The sequence below is a fragment of the Homarus americanus genome, unplaced genomic scaffold, assembly GCF_018991925.1.
Source record: "Homarus americanus isolate GMGI-L3 unplaced genomic scaffold, GMGI_Hamer_2.0 scaffold40565, whole genome shotgun sequence".
NCBI lineage: Eukaryota > Metazoa > Arthropoda > Malacostraca > Decapoda > Nephropidae > Homarus > Homarus americanus.
The window spans coordinates 4,519,174-4,533,583 of NW_024735503.1; the positions used below are offsets into that span (position 1 = coordinate 4,519,174).

General features: G+C 36.1%; 1 protein-coding gene across 1 annotated transcript in view; it reads left to right on the plus strand.

The window, feature by feature from the left end:
• Nucleotides 1-481: 481 nt before the first annotated feature.
• Nucleotides 482-14,410, plus strand: part of LOC121871230 (ADP-ribosylation factor-binding protein GGA2-like) — a 32,426-nt gene continuing 18,497 nt past the window's right edge. The window contains exons 1-5 of the mRNA XM_042373428.1: nt 482-631; nt 7,511-7,671; nt 8,779-9,012; nt 12,075-12,284; nt 13,190-13,367. Coding sequence (XP_042229362.1) covers nt 598-631; nt 7,511-7,671; nt 8,779-9,012; nt 12,075-12,284; nt 13,190-13,367 — 817 coding nt within the window. The 5' untranslated portion in view covers nt 482-597. The remainder of the gene's footprint in view (nt 632-7,510; nt 7,672-8,778; nt 9,013-12,074; nt 12,285-13,189; nt 13,368-14,410) is intronic.

Sequence of the window (14,410 nt, forward strand, 5' to 3'; positions counted from 1 at the left end):
TTTTTTTTTACCAATTTGACAGGGAAAGGAGTCTGACTTGATTAATCCTCCCAATTGTTCCAGATGAGTTTGTCCTTCATAATATAGTGTAGAAAAAGGAATAGTTGTATGAAGATAATACTTCTCGCCACTCGCTCGTCTAATGTGTTTTGCTACAGTTTCCTGTGGAAGACATTATCTGATATTTCCCAAATAATAATTTTTGAGGCTAATAGGACACGTAATATGAGATATCCTAGTATTAATTTTTGCTTTTAGAATGTTCCTGCTTACAGTACTTAATATTAAAGAATTACATCGATCTTTCAACAGTAAATAGTTTTGGGTATAGTATTATAATACTCGGTTATCCTCATCTCTGAGCTTCCCATTTTCTGATAAACAATTTCGTTCTTATCCATGTCCTTATCAAAGGTTTTCGCTTACATATTGTTATCATTCTATGCAAAACAAAATCAATATACAAATAAAGGTGGATATTACATGAGTACAATGAAATAAAGAGAAAGGATGAATTACTAAGAAGATCATTTGGGGTGGTGGTCCAGCGCCTTAAGTCCCTACAACGCTTTCGTAAATATTGACAACACATACAACATGGCTGCAGCCCTCACACTAGAAGCTCTTATACGTATGTCAAATTTCTCTCTTGTCGTATTTGCAGCCCCTTTTTAATATGATTTCCTTGAAGATAAATAGTTTTCCAATTCGGAACTTAAGAGGTTTTCATTCAAACATTTTTCAGTCGCTGGAATATGTGTTATTGGGTTAGGTATTGGTCACCCACATCCACCTAAGATTTAAACACCTGTCGTGGGGCGAGAGGTGTGCACCCACCTCATATTTGTTAACTTATTACTCTCAACCATCATAGTTTTGCAGAAGGTATTTTGTCGAAGTGAATAACTGCCGTAATCCTAAATTACCACATAATGTGACGTGTATTATCACAATTTTATGTACACAGACCGGTATACTGTAGTTTAGTTAGAAAATATTATATTTTTAATTAACTTGTTTGGCGACAAGAGGCACTTGCTGCTGTATTACTTTGTGAGTCGTGCACATCTAAACTATCCCATTGCTGCCAACCCTTGTGATTTGTTAATGTTAACAGAAATGAATGATTATTTGGCTTTTGTCATTATGAACTTGTGTACCTCATTGAAACACTGTCGATTCTCAGTATAGCTCTGCCACTTTACCTTTGGTGCATTTTGGTAGGATCTTCACTGAGATGATTCTGTAATATTTAAAATAATAATCTGGCTGGAAGAACAATTAAGGAAGGAGTGATTTATCCTTCTTTTCATGTGTCATCATACTAGTTACTGTTTGCGGATGGTTGGTCTGCTCTGTTATGCACTGTTGAAAAGAACTGTGGCCTCCTGAGGTTACCTGAACATGTGTCATAGTTGGTCATGTGTTGGCTGAGCTGCCCGCCTTGGGTATTCTAAGCACAGTTTGTTATATTTATTAATAAATATTTACTTTGACTCCTGCAGATATACTGTTACTGATTGGCAGTGGATATTTTGCCGTGACTGGCTATGTTCCTACTAACTCTATTTTACCATGAGTGAACTCTGATTGGCCAATCGTCCATTACCAGCGAACAACGTGAGAACGATGTATGACTGTGAACATGAGTATCACTGTATTAGTGTCTGACCATAGGGTTGTGACAAGGCTGTTGTCCCTGGGTGTAATAAAAATTTTTTTTTTTAATTATAATGTGACCATGACTGGTGGCATTTGACATTTATTTTGCCGTGAGTCAATTGTTGTGTAGTTATAAACATACCTAACCAGAAAGAATTGTTCAATTTTGTTAATTTTTTCCACATGTTCTTATCATAAAAGAGATGATGTTTACTAGAACCTAATAGAACCTGACCTAACCAACCAAAGAAACCTACCTAACCTTACCTAACTTCCTAGCCAGGGGGCAGAGCCCCCATCATATTAAACAGAAAATACTTAGCCAATCAGAGCGCACTCATGTAAAATAGCCTTAGTAGAGTAGGAATTTAGCCGGTCACGGCAAAATATTCACTATGTTACTGATTAGTAACCAAGCATAAACCAAAGAATTGATCCGACTGGAAATAAGTGTCTGACAGTTTTGTTGGCTGTCCGTGGTCGAATTGTCTTAATGTTTATTATTGTTAAATACCTGCACTGTCTGGGTACATTGGAAGCTATACCTACATGTTCTCTGTACACTCGCACCAAAAATTATCGGTGTAGGGTGAGGTCGACGACTTCCGAAACGATACGTATACACTGTGATGTGTCGGGAAGGTTGGTAAGTGCATCCTCATAAACCCCCCCTCCCCCTCCACTAGGTGTTGCCATATGGCTGACAATCAGTGTGTTTGTTTCCTCTTTTCGGATTGTTGCTTTGTGTCGACTGAATGATGAGCGAGGGTTCGGTCTCGGTGAACGTGGGTATAAAACAGAGGCAATGTGAAGCAGTAGAGATCTACACATGCCAGACGACACGGAAACCTCAGAGGGAACACGAGGAGCTATTATTGCCCTTCATAACGAAGGGTTCGGCGTCACAGATATTAGCTGGTGGGTTGGTATCCACAGGAACACCGCTGCACGATGGATTTGGTGATATCTCGAAACTGGTGCTACAGACGACAGGTCTCGGAGCGGCCGTCCACACTGCACCACCCCTCAGGACGACCAGATTGAGTGGTTTATTTGGTAGCATAAATTAATGTGGCAATATTCACAAGCATCACAAACAATTTTGTTAACAGGGAGCTCCTCATACTTCATACTGTCTATTTATCACTTCCCGACCTTATTTATAACGGTTTGTTTCACTTGACCAGGCCATAGTAGCTGCTCAGCAGGATTACAGGGCTGCCAACATATGGCTGGAACAACTCGCCTTTCCCGATACCTATCGTCACTGGTCTCAAATTGTTCACACTACAGTATGCACCGATACTTTTTGTTGCGAGTGTACACCATATACCTGCATTGAACTATGTAGTAGGTATTAGGCTGCTACCACAAGAGGGAGGTACTACCGCTTGGGAAGATATTGGAAGCATAATGTGTTGTCTATGGTAGATCCTGCTGCCACATGGCATCACCAAAATTGTGACCGAGTCTCGGGTTGCTGATCTGACTTTCTGCCTCATTTACACACAGTTGCAGGGTCTCAATTGTTTCACTTACTATTGACAACACAACATACATACAGTCAGCCCTTAACATATGCGGGGGTTACGTAACAGAGATACCCGTGGATGTTAAAAATCCACGTATATGTGCTGCCCCCCCCCCCCAAAAAACCTGGTTCCCCCTATGTCCTTATTTACCGTATATACCTGTGTGTAGTTCAAGTTTTTAAGACCAAATTATTTGGCCAAAAATTGGGGGTCGACTTCTAAACGGGTAATAGTTTCGTTAGGTTGAAAAATATTTACCAGTAACTACCAGTAAACAATGGAATCGATGCACCAACGCACCACCAGCTGTGAGTGTCGGTACAGTTGCCAGGGCAGACGTCTTGCGTCATCATAGCAAGCCCAAAGTAGCCAAATCCATGGTATGGTAGCACAGGACGATGTAAAACAAAGTATTCATTTATTAAAGTTTATTTATAGATACTGTACATAAATGTTTGTTCATTACATTGGAAACATCAATCTTTGTTAATTAAATTTGAAACAAAAGAAAACTACGATACCGTATTTTCATTAAAATATTACATCACATGTATATTTTACCTTAACTGTGACTGAATGAATATAGGTATTCTCAGAAATAAATATGGAAATATAATATTTTTGCTGGAATGACGTACATATTACAGTGGAAAGACGAAAACAATGACTTTCGCTTTCTTTCGTTATTCAAAAGATTTTACCGTAATCGCTTTTCGAATGGTTTTCAGTTAAAAAACTGTTGTACTCGTACTGTATTACAATAATATTCTATCCTATCATTAGCCTTATAATCCCACAACTGAAACCATTCGAAAAGCGATTACGGTAACATCTTTTGAACGAAAGAAAGAGAAAGTCATTGCTTTCGTCACAATTTTATCCCACTTTCCACTGTAATACGTACATCATTTCAGCAAAAATATTACATTTCCATGTCCTCAGAAATAAATGGTAGTTTTGTTGAAACGTAATGTACAATATTTAATATTAAAATGCAAAAATAGCTATAAAAACAATTAATACACCCGTAATGTACTGGCTGGCATCTCCACTCGTCCCTGCTCCCGCGTCCAAGGTCACCACTCCTCCCAACTCGCTCCCTCCGCTCCCTCCTCTACCTCCTCCACCTCCTCCACCTCCTCTACCTCCTCCACCTCCTCTTCCTCCCCCACCTCCTCACCGTCACTACTGCCGACAACGAACACAAATGTTTTGTGAATAACTGCACCTCCACTTCCTATGTACAGTACTGAACTGTACTGTGCTGTGCATTTTTACAAACAATAAACATGGCAAGAAAAGCTATTAAAAAAAGAGATAAAAATTTCACTTTACTGTACAGTACCTATCCTCGGCGACAGGACGGGGTCATCGGGCTCATCGTCACTCGATCCATAACGGGTGGTGAAGTGGGGGCGACGGTGGATTCAGCTGCTTCCTCACTGCCGCCAGTGATTGATGGTGTTAAATCTCTCCTTCGGTGATCAAAGAACATGGTGATGGGGAGTTGTCGTCTCTTTCTTTCATTTCTTCCATGATGTTTTTGTATGGAGCGAAAACGTCATCCATCCCTCGCATGAATTTCAGGGCACGCACCATGGAGGGGTCCATACTATAGGCCAGGTTTTTCAGTGCCTCAATATTCCTGGTCATCTCCCCCAACTTCTCCAACATTATTTCTTGGTGCTCTTCCTCATCCTCTTTCCCTTTCGCTCAGTGTCGTGCTCTTCAATTAGCTCCCTAATCTCGTCCTCTGCCATGTCCTGGAAGCCTTCAGCAGCCACTTTCCTTGACAGTGCCAGGGTCTTTCTGAATATTTTCATTAAAATCCATCAAAATCATTTTCCTTGTCATCGTCTTAAGCACCAAACAGCTCCTCCCAGTCTTCTCCTTGAACAGGGCTAGAGGGTACGTGTTTTTCGAATCGTTTTCAATTAAAAAAATGTTACAGCACATGTATATTTTACCTAAACTGTGCCTGAATGAATATATTCTCAGAAATAAATAGTAGTTTTGCTGAAACGTGATGTATTTCAATGTAAAATAGGATAAAATACATGACGAAAACAAAAGACTTTACCTAACCTTCCAATGTTCAAGAGATGTTACTCGTTTTTTTAATAGTTTTCGGTTAAAATACTGTTATATTACAATGATATTATATTCATACTGTGCTTGATATACTACATTCATGGAAATGTAATATTTTTGCTGAAATGACGTACGTATTAGTGGAAAGTGGGATAAAATCGTGACGAAAACAATGACTTTCGCTTTCTTTCGTTCAAAAGATGTTATCGTAATTGCTTTTCGAATGGTTTTCAGTTAAAAGAACTGTTGCATCACAATGAATTAGGATAGAATATTATTGTAATACAACAGTTTTTTAACTGAAAACCATTCGAAAAGCGATTACGGTAACATCTTTTGAACGAAAAAAAGCGAGTCATTGCTTTTGTCACTTTCCACTGTAATATGTACGTCATTTCAGCAAAATATTACATTTCCATATTCTCAGAAATAAATAGTAGTTTTGCTAAAACGTAATGCATTTCAATGTAAATTAGGATAAACTACATGAAAACGAAAGACTTTATCTAACCTTCTGATGTTCAAGATATGTTACTCCTTTTTTTTTAGTAGTTTTAGGTTAAAATACTCTTATATTAGTGATATTGTATTCATACTGTGTTTGATATAATACATTCACGGAAATGTAATATTTTTGCAACTACAATGCTGATGTCAACACAAGCGTGGTTACAGCGAGACTGACTGAGTGAGGGAGAGCTATGCGTGTGTGTGTGTGAGGTTGCGGGAGCGGGCGGTGTCCCGTGTTCGGTGCCGCACGCGAGTTGAATGGCGCGCGATTTGAATGTACTTCAATTACTTCAATGTACAGAATATTCCTCCGGCGGGGCAATCCGCGTATTTGCAAATCCGTGTATTATTAACCCGCGTATGTTAAGGACCGACTGTATATTGTCTCTCACTTTTGATCTTTTTTCAGTTTTGTATTTCTTTGTGGTTCTTTATTATTATTATTATTATTATTATTATTATTATTATTATTATTATTATTATTATTATTATTATTATTATTATTATTATTATTATTATCATTATTATTATTATTATTATTATTATTATTATTATTATTATTATTATTATTATTATTATTATTACTACTACTACATTTCGCCCCCCAGGCGATGTGGGTCAGTGACCTGTGCCGGGTGGGCTAATCTCCGTAAAAAAAAAAAAAAAAAAACAGCCTGAAAAAGTATATATATATTGTACCTGCACTGAATATAAACATGCCAAATCAATTATAAAATTCAATGATGATTTTACTGAATGAATATTATTGTTGTTAAATGAGCTCACACTTGGTACAGTCACAATACTTTGATCCCATTTCATATGCTCTTTGCTGTTTTCTCCTTTATAATCAATTAATATCAGCAGAGTAACCATAATATGAACACAGTAGTTGCCATTCTGAGTAAATATAATGGAATTAGATGAAATCTGGAACATATACAACATACAGTACTGTACTGGCAAACAAAGTGGAGATAAATTAGATTAAGGTTTTATGCTTGAATTGGGGAAGTGATCCTGGAATCCTATTATGTAACAGAGCCTATAGTCAGGTGGCTTGAATACTACCCCTTCTCCCTTTGGTTCATGGATTAGTCAGTGGGAACTGAAGTGCAGTATGGTAGATTATCCTTGAAATCAAGTTTGTCTATTGTAGCTTTGGCAGAGAGCTTGCTGATGAGACTGACAGGTTTAAAGAAGACTAACTTGTACAGTGTATGGTATCTTGAGTCGTGCACCTAATCTCCTCATACACTGAACCCTTCTCTTTTTGAATCTTGTTTCATGTGCACCAGTGATTTTTTTTTAACCCTTAAAAAACTGAGAAGTACTGTATACAAAATAATCAGAAGATTTTTTCATAGGAAAGCTTTCCCTTTATATTATATTATTACATGTAATTATATTATATTATATCATAAAGAAATTCATGTGATTTATTGGAAGATTTTTGGACTAATTCGATATTTCGTTAAAAAAAAAAATCTCCATAATTCTACCTCAACAAAAACTGTAGAATTTTCCTGAAATATTAAATTAGTAAAGGTTGAGTATACAGTATTGTGTGTTATGAAAGTTGCCAGGATACAGACTTTGTTAGTCTATAGGATTTATATATCTGTACTCCATTCTGTTTTTTTGTTTGTTTTTGAAAACCAGTTTTTAGATGTTTTTGATATTCTAGACTGTCACTATTGTTGGTTTGCCCCCAGAGAAGTCCACAAGTCCTCTGAATATAGAGGATGACCCAAATTCCATCCAGGCAGTGTGTCAGGCTGTCACTTCTGAGTCAGGTGGGGTCCAAACAGCAGTCAGACTCTTGGCTCACAAGATACAGTCTCCCCAGGAACGAGAGGCTCTGCAGGCACTTTCCGTGAGTTTGAATTTTTTAAGTTTTATTAATTACAGTAGTACAGTGTCTGGTTATTTCAATATTGAATTTCATTGTCCATCCAATGAGGTAATTGATGAGAATTTTTTTTGCAAGTTTTTGCTTTGATTGTCTAGGTTTTCTGTCCAAATATGAAATTCTGTCAAAAAGATTTACAGACTAGATGGAACCTACATCAAAATGTGATGAGTCTGGTGGTGTGCAATAGTACTGTAGTACAGTACAGTGTACCTTAAACTTTTGAAATTAGTTAAAATCAAATCCAAATGTGATGCTGTACTGTACTGTACTGTACATGTTTAATCAAGAGTGAATATCATCATACTATGTAGACTAGAGTTTCATGTACTGTATAACTTACCACTTGTGAGAAAAGAGAGAAAGATTTTGATAAGGGAATGACCAAGTAAATGGATGAGCACTGCAGTTAGAGGTTGATATACTGTACCCAGTATTTTTTTTTTTTTTACGGGGATTAGCCCACCCGGGCACAGGTCACTGACCCACATCAGAGCCTGGGGGGCGAAAATTTAATAATTATTCATAGTAAATAAAATTTATAGTTAAAATAAAATAATAATGATAACAATAATAATAACACTGTAATAATAATAATAATAATAAAGAACTACAAAGAAATACAAAAATGAAAAAAAAAACAATGGTGGGAAACGCTATATGTATGTTGTGTTGTCAAGTAAGAGAAACAATTGAGACCCTGCATTTGTGTGTAAATGAGGCAGAAAGTCAGATGAGCAACCTGGGACTTGGACACAATTTTTGTGATGTCATATGGCATTGAATATGTTATTTTATTACTGTTGACTTATACTAACAGTAGATCTAGCTGATTGAATATATGTGTAGTTTGTAACAGAAAAATCGTATGCCCCCTGTATAAGATTTTGGTTTTATGGAACTTTTTTTTTAATGTTTTTGATACTGGATGAGATGTGTACACGTATTGCATCTGGTGTTAGACTTAGCATATATAATTAGCTTACTAATTAATATTTTAAAGAACATTGTATGTGTGAAATTAGTACAGGACCCTTTCTGATTGTACCGTTTCTTATAAATACACTACAGGTTCTACAAGCTTGTGTAAATAACTGTGGTACCACCTTCCATACTGAGATTGGTAAATTTCGCTTTTTGAACGAAATGATCAAGTTAGTGTCACCAAAGTACCTTGGGAACCACACCCACACCTTGGTTAAAACAAAGGTTGTGGAGCTCCTCTACACATGGACCATTGATCTGAAGGCAGAACCCAAGATCTTAGAAGCTTACAACATGCTTAAAAAACAAGGTGTGGTTAAGGTTAGTGCTCATATAACTTTCTGAGACACTTTTTCTCTTTTTCAAAATACTGTGCAGTGGATCTTGCCCAATCTGCAGATTTTCAGTACCTAAGTCACTTATCCAAACTATTGAATTGTAGAACAAACTGTGGATGCAGCACCCAGGTCCAGGCCCACTATGATGTATGGTGTATTGGAAAAATACCTTAAAATTTAAAAATACTTAGGAGAGATTATAAGATTTGTATGTTTAAATGTTTATCAGCTTCAAGTGAACATTATATTTGCTTGAAATAGTCTTCATAATGTTCTTAAAATGTAAATAAACCATGAAGGTTCAGCATATACTATACTGTAAGCATTGTATGTAACTGTCAATAGTAAAGCATTTGGTAACCCTTGTATACATTGTTTGGATGATCACATTTTAATGTTATTGCTTTACACACTTCTAGGTGCTACTATAGCATGCAGTCTATAAGATACATGTATTTAACTTAGGTAAGGTGAGGTGATGTGTGGTAAGGTTAGGTTAGGTTAGACTAGACTAGACTAGACTAAAGATATCATTGTAGACTGCATGCTATAATAGTACCCACTCATAGATACAGCACATGAATCTTCTTTCAGATACTGTACAGTGTCCTTTTTGTACTTAATAGACTTGATTAGTAATGAAAATAAGCCAAAAAAATAAACTACAGGTTGACAACCCTTTATCCGAAAAGCTCTGAAAACCGAAAGTTTTTTGTGCATTTTTTTTTTTTTTTTTAGCCCACCCGGGCACAGGTCACTGACCCACATCGGGGCCTGGGGGGTTAAAATGTAATAAAAATAATAATTATAATAATAGTGATTATACAGTAATAATAATTATTCATAGTTAATAAAATTTTTAATAAAAAATACACAAAAATAAAATAAGAATGATAACAATAATAATAATAACAATAATACTGTAATAATAAAATAATAATAATAAAGAAATACAAGAATGGAAAAGGATCAAAAGTGAGAAACACGACCTAGACCTATGAATTATTATTAATATTATTATTATTATTATTACAGGTGGCCTATCAAAAATCTGGCAACCGACAAACCGGAATCTTCAGTTTTCCGGCATGGATTTCGGAGCGCATTTTCAAATATTTCTTTGTTCATTTAATGAAGATATATGTTTTAGCTCATAAAATTCATACAAATTACCTGGCCAGAATATAATTTACATTGCTGGAATTCTTACAATTTGATGATCATTTTGAATATAAACATCATAGATTTTGCATTAGACATACAAATTTTAGATATAATGTTTACTCTGAGTAAATATGTTATCTTTTGTGCAAAATATATGACATTTATATTCAAAATATTCCTGGTCTTACAAGGAATCCAGCAATGTCAATTATATTATCCTAACTTTAGTTTGAGGTATTATTTATTACTAAAAGTTAAAATTAGTTTTTTCACCCAACATTTCTCTGGTAGGGATGGAAGGTGGGGGGTGGGGGGAGGGTTGGGACCGACCGACCATCTGGCACGGTTGGAAGAGGGGGGGAGGCAAGTTGGGGTACTTTGATTGACAGATAGTGTCGTGAAGAATATTTTTTTTTTATTAACTGAAGATATTTGTTTTAGCTCATAAAATTCATACAAATTACCCGGCCAGAATATAATTTACATTGCTGGAATTCTTACAGCTTGATGATCATTTTGAATATAAACATCATAGACTTTGCATTAGACATACAAATTTTAGAGCTAATGTTTACTCTGAGTAAATATGTTATCTTTTGTGTAAAATATATGACATTTATATTCAAAATATTCCTGGTCTTACAAGGAATCCAGCAATGTCAATTATATTATCTTAACTTAAGTGTTTAATTTTCTTTGTTTAAAGGACTGTACAGGTAGTCATTTTCTGTTAAACTTATACAGCAAATATAACCATCAGTTTTCCAGCATTTTCGAAAATCCGGCACTCCTCAGGTCCCGAGGTTGCCGGATTTTTGATAGGCCACCTGTATTATTATTATTATTATTATTATTATTATTATTATTATTATTATTATTATTATTATTATTATTATTTTTATTTTTATTTTAATAATAATAATAATAATAATAATAATAATAATAATAATAATAATAATAAAAATAATTATATTTTAGTCCCCAGGCCCCAATGTGGGTCAGTGACCTGTGCCCGGGTGGGCTGATCCCAGTAAAAAAAAAAAAAAAAACTAACCATTCTGAAAACCGAAAAATTCCAAAAACCGAAATGCATCTGGTCCCAAGGATTTCGGATAAGGGATTGTCAACCTGTACTGTAAAAAAGGAGAAAGCAATACCGGTAATACTAGAAAGGTAATTATGAAAGATTGGTATGTTGGCAGAGAGTGAGAGGTAAACCTCTTCAGCTTTCAGAGATTTATCATACGTATAAGACTTAGATGGCTTGGACATGTGGAGAGAATGGGCTAAACCATTTGGGGTCAAGACGTGTGTGGAGAGGAGTACAGCCAGGGACAGTTGAGGAATGATATGGGAAGAGGTTTTAAGAAATGACATTAGAGTTAAGAACCTGACAAGAAAGACTGCAAGACATGGAAAAATGGCTCTGTAAAATTCTGGTGATGAGCCTTGCCATTATTTCTGTACAGTATCTACAGTACTGTATATTTATGACATTGTATCTTGGAGCCTTATTGAAGGTGATCAAAATGTGAGAGCAGCACTTGGGTTTCATACTAATATCATGAAGCGTTATTGGTTCTTGAGACAACCATCTTATCCAGAAAGATTCAAATTCATTATGTTATCCAGGTTTAGCAAGTGGCAATTGTTGTTCATGGCAGATTATGATATTTGACATTTTCTATCTTGAAAACATATCATTAAACATGTCAAGACCCTCTGGCAGAAGCCAGCTATACCAATGATTGATTTAGCAGCATGGATCTTCTTGGTCAATTGTTCCTCCTCATGGTCATAGACTGGGATTTTGTGTTTTGTCTCTTCAGATTATTAGATGGTTGTAAAAATGAATAATAATGTTATCTATATGTTTTACAGGATGACCCTCAGTATATTGGAGCCCCATGCGTGCCAGAGCCCAGATCTCGAGCAAATGCAGTTTTTGAGGATGAAGAAAAATCACGTCTTCTACAAAGGCTTCTCCAGAGTAAGAACCCGGAAGACCTTCACAAAGCTAATGCTCTTATTAAGTCCATGGTGAAGGAGGATGAGAGAAGAATGGAGCGAACTAGTAGACGGATAGTAGAGGTATAGTCTTATCCCCTTGTCAGAATGAGTAACATACAGTAGCTGGATTGAAATTATGTATAACAACGTACCGGGTACACGAAGTGATATCCCCATTAGCTGGAACACTTAGTGCAGAGCACTTCCAGAAATGAGAGAATTCTGGGTAACGAGATGATTCTCTTAAACCTGGAAAAAATTCCCCATCGCTGGAATTTTCAGCCTTGGAATTTCCTCTTAGACCAGGAAAAAAGAATTTGGAGAGATTTTCGGAATTTCATCTGAATTTTCCAGAATTATGCATTATTTCATCCTCCGAATTTGTTCCCAGACCCAGAATTTTTTGGGGGAAAGAGTTTCTGGAATTTTATTGCAATTTTCAGAAAATGCGCCTGACTTTCATTCTCGGAATTTGTCCCTGGACTTGGAAAAATTGGAGAGCTTCCGGCAATTTTCTCATAATTATATATACAGCATGCCCTTCAAATTCGGGGAGGTTAGGTTCTCAAAATGGCCGCGAATCGCCAAATCCGCGAATAACATTTGCTGACCAGGGAGGGAGGGGGGTTTACATTTTTACTCGTGTGCAAAGAAATGTATATTCCCTTTGTGTGTTTGCCCTTAGGACAATTATTTCTTTTATCTCTACTGTATACACTGTATGTGTGTGTGTGTGTGTAGACACACACACAAAACACATGCAAATAAATAATAATTGGAAAATCCTCTCACAAATAATCAGAAACAAATTTATAAAAAATGTGACAGTCTACCCTCAAGTCTACTCTGTGGTTTGTTATTAATAAAGCACGGAGAAGAAAAAATAATTGACTAATCAAGTGATTGCATTTTGTTTTTTCTTAAAGAGACGATCATAGATTGGCTTTGTAGATCAAATTTATGTTCAATATGTTTATTCTCAACAGGTTGAGACTGCCATGAATAATGTAAGAGTGCTAGATGAAATGCTGTCTCGTCACCAAGAGAGCCCAGCAACCCAAGCTGACTTAGATTTGATGTTGGAGCTTCACTCTTCTTGTTCTTCTCTGAGGTCCAATCTTTATCGACTTGTCTCAGAAATGGACGATAAAGAAGAGGGAATTGGTTAGTATGTATTACATTAATAATAAATGGGTGCTAGTCATTACAGTACAGTACAGTGGTCCCCCGACTAACGAACGGTTCAATTAGCGAAATTTCGGTTAACGAATTAGCTCTCATAAGGATTTTCAGTTCCATTAACGAACAAAACTTCGATTAACGACAGCCTTATGAGAAACACGCTTTGTTATGCGCATCAGCTGATCGAATCACCCACCAACGCTTCTTAGTTTAACTTTGTTTACAGTGGAGTAAACATTGAGTTTGTTGGTCTCTTGAATATTTTTGCATTTTTACATTAAATTTATTGGTCATTCTGAAATTTAGTTAATATATTGATAATATACAGTGCAGAAATTCTAATGAAACATGAAGAAGGCATTAGAACCAATGCACTCTGTAAAGAATATGGCATGTCATCATCGACTGCCTCTACAATCAGCTGTTTGATATGTAAACAAAGCTGCCAGAAATACGACATACACACTTCAAAGTAAGTTAAAATACAGTATTCTAATGTTTTTTATCTATTATTGTACAGTATACTGTACAGTACAGTACTGTATTTAGTTTATAATTAATGTTTTGTTAATTCTATTACCGGTATACAGTGCTTTGTATGTATACTTTTTCTGTGAGTTGGAACCAATTACCCAATATCCCATTGAAATAATAGATTCAGTTAACAAAATTTTCGGTTAACAACCGACTCTGTGGAACCAACTGTGTTCGTTAATCGAGGGACCACTGTACGTATATTGAAAATAAGATTAATCCAGGGTAGGTTTGAGTGTGAGTGAGATGCGAATCAATTCAATTTAATTTCAATATTTATTCCTTGATAGAGGAAGCGGGATCCTATTGCTGTCACTAGGTACCCCTGTACAATAACACCAGAAGCATCTGGCAAGTGTCACAAGTGAGATGCAAATAGAATCGAATCGAATAAAGGCTAGTGACGGGGGAAGGAGGTTCAGTGGAAGTTTAAAGGGAGGATAGAAGGGAATTTTAGTGGGAGAGGATAGATGCTGTGGCTTAACACAGCT